This window comes from Clarias gariepinus, chromosome 5 (assembly GCF_024256425.1).
Source record: "Clarias gariepinus isolate MV-2021 ecotype Netherlands chromosome 5, CGAR_prim_01v2, whole genome shotgun sequence".
Taxonomy (NCBI): Eukaryota; Metazoa; Chordata; class Actinopteri; order Siluriformes; family Clariidae; genus Clarias; species Clarias gariepinus.
In genome coordinates, this window is record NC_071104.1 from 11,905,230 (window position 1) to 11,911,489 (window position 6,260).

At 34.6% G+C, this 6,260-nt stretch overlaps 1 protein-coding gene across 1 annotated transcript; it reads left to right on the forward strand.

Moving 5' to 3' along the window:
- Positions 1-1,192: 1,192 nt before the first annotated feature.
- LOC128523861 (E3 ubiquitin-protein ligase TRIM35-like) lies at positions 1,193-5,284 on the forward strand. The gene is given in 7 exon segments (XM_053496013.1): positions 1,193-1,815; positions 2,106-2,201; positions 2,294-2,483; positions 2,486-2,520; positions 2,646-2,668; positions 2,752-2,870; positions 4,098-5,284. Coding segments are annotated over 7 exon segments (1,068 nt in total). The 5' UTR covers positions 1,193-1,416; the 3' UTR covers positions 4,304-5,284.
- The last annotated feature ends 976 nt before the right edge of the window (positions 5,285-6,260 follow it).

Sequence of the window (6,260 nt, forward strand, 5' to 3'; positions counted from 1 at the left end):
GCAAAGTGACGGAGCCGCCTATTCGTGCCGGCTGGTGATAATTAACATTAATAAAATTGCGGACTTATAGAGTTACTGCATTATGTTATCAGCAGTCAATTAATTTAATTTAAGACCATTTAAACCGCGGCAATGCTACTCTTTAATCGTTTTGTCCCTGTTAAGACATTACAAAAACTACTATAAACTTACTATGAATTTCAAAGCAGAAATTTGGGCATCATTATAAAAATAATATGGAGCACATAAACACTCACTCATGATGAAAGAGCTATTGTAAAAAAAACTAAAATTCATGTTTGCTTCAGCAGTGTTCAGCCGCGTCGTTACATATATATCCACAAATACTTTTTATAAATTATATATTTATTCATTTATGTCTTCTGATGATGGCAACAAATATTTACGTTTTAAATAAGATCGAATCAGGACATTCGTATAGTCAGATCAGATGGCCTACTATCAGGAAATTAAATTAATTTCAATATCATTTAAACCGAGGCATTGCCATGTCTTTTATTGTTTTGTCCCTTTTAAGACATTACAAAAACTATACAGTATAAGAAACTTACTATGAATTTCAAAGCACGAATTTGGGCATCTCATTTCATCCTTATAAATTCCTGAATGTTGCTCGCGGCAAGTCGCGGCACGCTGCGCGCTAAATTGCGGCATCTTTTGGGAAAACATGCACAGTCTTAATGGCGACATCTGTACACACTGACACGCAGAACACAACTAGGCTGTCATGAAGACAAAAGATCTGAGGAATGTTTCCGGTTTACTCCTATTTATAACCTGCAGGTGCGTCTCATCAGATGTTGTCACCTGACCGAGGTTATATAAGCCAAAATTTGGCGTGTTTGATACACAAATGCTTCACTATTATAAATACTTTTATTAGTTTCCATTTTTATCTCCCCTGATCCCCTCCAGGAAGTGCTTCACACCCACAGTCCACAGGGTTTAAGGATAAGGTGCAGTAATTTAGCTGTATATCAAACTGTACTTCTCTCATTGAGATCCTGTTCATCCCATTCTGAATTAAAGCATTCTGTGCTTTATGTCTTAAACTGGAAAAATGATTTTATAAAATTTCAGTAGACATACGTAATTCTTGTTGTTGTTTGTAATGTAAATGATGCCCCGCCTATTGAGGAAATGCCAAGTCTAAGATGACTGCAGTCCCACATTAACAGTGCAGCGTTCTTTTCAATTCTCTGAAATCTGCATCTCATTTTCAACACTGGGACATGATGTGAGTCATTTTTATTTTAATGCTGATTTATTTTAGGATGAGCTCAAAACTGCACTGCAAAAAAAAAAAAAAATTAAGTAAGGGTATGATTACATTTTACCAAAGTGAAAGTGAAACCCTTAGCATTTGGACTGGAGAGAACAACAGCAGCAAAAAAAATGGCTTCAAAGTTTTCCGAGGAGGATTTCTCCTGTCCTGTGTGCTATGAAATATTCAAGGATCCTGTTGTTCTGCCCTGCAGTCACAGTTTGTTTAAAGTGTGCCTGCAGCAGTTTTGGGAGACCAAAGTATCCAGAGAATGTCCTGTTTGTAGGAAGAAGTCAGCTCTCGACATACCTCCCACAAACCTGGCTTTAAAGAACCTGTGTGAGACTTTCTTACAGGAGAGAAGTCAGAGATGTTTATCATCATCTGAAACAGTCTGCAGTCTGCACAGTGAGAAACTCAAACTCTTCTGTCTGGACGATCAGCAGTCAGTGTGTGTTGTGTGTCGGGATTCAAGAAAACACACAAACCACAAATTCTGCCACATTGACGAGGCAGTAACAGACTGTAAGGTACCTGTGGGGTCATGTATCATATCCTGTAACATTTAATTGGAAAAGAACATTAATCTATCTAATATATTTGTAGTATCAATGTAACATTTTATTATATACAATTTTTCAACGTTTGAATTGTCACCTAAAGATACTTGTCATCTGTATTTAAAAAGGCAATTCAAATAAATGTTAATAAGAATATAATTATTACATTTTATATACATATTGAACATTTTACAGTTTACTGTCAATGATTGTGTAAAATAAGACACAGTGTCTCCATTCAGTGTGTTAATTTGTTTCAGGAGCAGCTCAAAACTGCCCTAAGGCCACTACAGGAGAAACTGAAGATCTTTAAAGACTGTAAACTGAAGCAGAGTCAGACTGCAGAACATATAAAGGTAAAAATCAGTAACATGGTTTTAATATTATGATTATATTTTCCATAATTTTATAATCACTAATAGACTATTTGATTTTGTCTTTATTGCAGTTTCAGGCTCAATACACAGAGTGTCAGATCAAGGATGAGTTTAAAAAGCTTCATCAGTTTCTACGAGATGAAGAGGCAGCCAGGATCGCTGCACTAAGGTAGGAAGAAGGGCAGAAAAGTCAGATGATGAAGGAGAAGAATGAGAATCTGAGCAGAGACACATCATCTCTTTCAGACACAATCAGAGCCATATGGAGATGAGAGCTGAAGATGTCTCGTTCTTACAAGTTAGGATCATTTAGTCACTTTTAATGCTGTGAGAAAGAAAAACTTCTTTCCGTGATCATAAATGTCACATTTCAGTGGTGTAAAAAAAATCATATCTACTGATGTTTGCTTTGTTGTTTTACAGAACTACAAGGCCACAATGAAAAGGTGAGTGATGTGGTTTCTGTTTCTAGTTCTTTTATTTCTGAATCCAAACCCACAGCAACACTGACTCCTGAATGTTTTTGCAGAGCCCAGTGTACAGTACAGCATCCAGAGGAGATTTCAGGAGCACTGATCCATGTGGCAAAACATCTGGCCAACCTGAAGTTCAGGGTCTGGGAGAAGATGCAGCACATGGTCCAATATAGTAAGATTTTTCCCCCTCCTTTTGTTAATAACAATAATGTGGTATTTATAATTAATTTTCATTTGTGTAATGCGTTAATAATAATAATAATAATAATAATAATAATAATATTATTATTATTATTATTATTTAGTGACTTTTTTATTTTAAATGGAATATAAGGAAACCTTTACTTTGAAAGTCTTCAATTGCTATCGAAACAAATTGTGTGTGCATGTTTGCTGAGCATGAAGTGTTTTTTTTCTGTTTTTACTAATAAATGTACACACTATTATATATAATACATTCTTATATTTTATGCACAAATATACTAATGTATTTATAATGATGTTTAGTAGAAATAGTAGTGGTAGTAGTAGTAGTCAGAGGTGGGTGGAGCATTCAAAAAATGTACCCAAGTAAGAGTAGCTGTACTTCAAAATACAGTAATATTAATATTAAAGTAGAAGTAAAAAGTAGTCATCCAAAATATTACTTAAGTAAGAGTAAAAAAGTATTTGGTGAAAAGACTACTGAAGTGCTGAATAACTGTTTTAATCATAATGTACGATTTTTTTTTTAGAAATTATACTAATTTTATAGTACAGTATATATACAGTATTGTGTGTGTATATATATATATATATATAGAGAGAGAGAGAGAGAGAGAGAGAGAGGGAGAGAAAGAGAGAGAGAGAAGAAGAGAAAACACTGCAGTATGAAGCTGTTTTTTTGCAAGCGAAACATGCTTTGTATATGATTCCTGGGATGCCGGCTAAAGTTTTTTTTTTCCCCCTGCTATGCTACCGGTTTGAGGGTGTGGTCATGCGACTACATGTGGTTATTGTTACTGTGGCTAATTGGTCAAATGGAGTCATGTGATTATTGTTGCCGCATTTGATTAGTGAAAGTTACACGGTAGATCTCTTGGCTGCATGTGTAGAATAAATGGATGGAAAAGTAATGAGTTGAGTGTAGCCAAATGTAGCGGAGTAAGAGTAGCGTTTCTTCTTCACAAATGTAATCCAGTAAAACTAAAATGTATGGTGCAGTAAAACTACTTATAAAATTTTACTCGTTACTACAGACCTCTGGTAATAGTAGTAGTAGTAGTTATAGTAATAGTATTAAATACAGATGTGTTCAGAACACACCAAAAAGGGCATAACGCATCTTGTTAATTCAGTTATAATTTTTTTGTTTTAGGCAAACATAAGCTAGTGCCATGGTGTGTGTGTGTGTTTTCAGCACCTGTGACTCTGGATCCCAACACTGTTCATCCTGGAATCATTGTATCTGATAATCTGACCACTGTAAAATGCAGTGATGAAGAACAGAAACTTCCTGATAATCCAGAGAGATTTGATAAATATGCATGTGTCCTGGGCTCTGATGTCTTTAACTCAGGGACACACTGCTGGGATGTTGAAGTTGAACACTCTACATGGTGGTAGATTGGTGTGATAACAGAATCCGCTCAGAGGAAGGAAGATGTATACTCCAGAAGTGGGATCTGGTGTATATGGTATTATAAAGGTAAATATGGAGCACGTTCTACACCAGAGCCAGAGACTCCCCTCTCAGTAGCACAGAAACTCCAGAGGATCAGGGTGAAGCTGGACTGGGACAAAGGAAAGCTGTCATTCTTCGACCCTCTCACTAACACACACATACACACTTTCACACACAGATTTACTGACAAATTACTGCCATTCCTAAACAGTGTAGGTTCCCTAAAGCTCCTTCCACTTCAGTGCTCTGTAAAAGTAAATCATATCAGTTAGAGTTCATTAATAAAATACTGCAAATTAAAATATTTTTTTTAAATATTAAGTTTTTTTTAAATAAAGAAACACTAAATAGTTAATTGTGAAAAGTGTTTTAAGTTATTTAATTAAATTAAAGGATTTGGAGGTAAAATACTACTACATCCTCTGGAGGTTATACAGAGGACCACAATCTACTCTGTTGAAATAAAAAGATAATAAATCAAAATGATGTGATATTAAGTTCAAATAACAACAAAGTTTTTTTTTATTTTTACAATGTTCACTTCAGGACATCCAAAAACCAAATGAACCAGAGAATGAAATATATATATATATGGAACAAGTTCCAAGGACACATGCAAATATATTTGTTTATTATTATTTGATTATATTATTTGTTTATTATTATATTTGATTATAATGCTTATATCAAATTTGTACAATTTAAATTATGGAATACGTTTTTTTATGTTTTTAAAATAATTTTAAATAAACTAAGACTTAACATTTTCATGTCTTTATCGTATTTGTATTTGTTAGCACTGTGCTGTTAATCTTGGGTGATATGAATATTTAGCTGGCTGTGTGTGTTATGTGTGAAACTTACAGCTTGGAGAAGATTTGAGCTCTAAGTTCGTGACTTTGCAATGATCAGAAGGATTTGTATGTGAATCTGCCATTAGGTAATCATTTTATGTGACAATTTAAAATAAAATATAAAGTGGAATAAACTCAGTTTGTTCATAATGTTTATGAAACTGTTTGTCTTAATAGGACACTTAAAAACAAAAAAATATACTAAGAGTATTTAAGTGAAACTGGGAGTTTTGCAGAATAACAGACAACAGTTATGAGAGTAAAATTCATTTGTTCACATACACTAATGAACTAATCCCAGCGTCTCAATAGTAATTAAATATCATCATATACGCCAGTATCTCAGTATGCCAGCGCCATGTTCAGCCTGCCTAACCTTTTAGGAAATTTTTTTAATAGCCCAAACATATGGGAGTGGCTTGGAGCGATGTCAGGACTGTATGGGGAATGAGGCAATTACTCCCAGCCCAGGTCCTGTAATGTGGTATTGGTAAATGACTGTGTGTATAGTTCCCACTAATGCATTTCTTCTGCAAGTTGCGGAGACAACTTATCTTTTAAATTTCAAGGATCAGGCATTCTAGTTGGTGACAGTTTACAGGAACAAGTGCAGTGTATTAGAGCCCACTGCAGTCGTTCATGTGAACCGTCAGCCAGTAGAATGCCTGATCATTGAAATTGAAACTGAGCTCTGTGCCACCTCAGCTATGATCGTCATTCACGGATGTAAATCAAATTCAAATTTAATTTAAATTTGTCACGTGCCCAAACCATTCAGTGATATGCAGTGAAATGCTTATATGACGGTTCATCACCTAAAAATGAAAGGACAGGATAAAAGATAAAGATTGTGTTGCAATGGGAAAATTTGTACAAGAAAAAAAAAAAAAAATTAAAACATGTGTATGTATGTCCTTGTTTAAAACGTTTGCACCTAAGAGTCCCATCACCATAACTGTGCTTGAAGTCTAATAAAATACATTCAGGGTGTGACAATAGTTTATACCCAACCATCTATACCTATTGAAAAAAAAATCCAATTCCT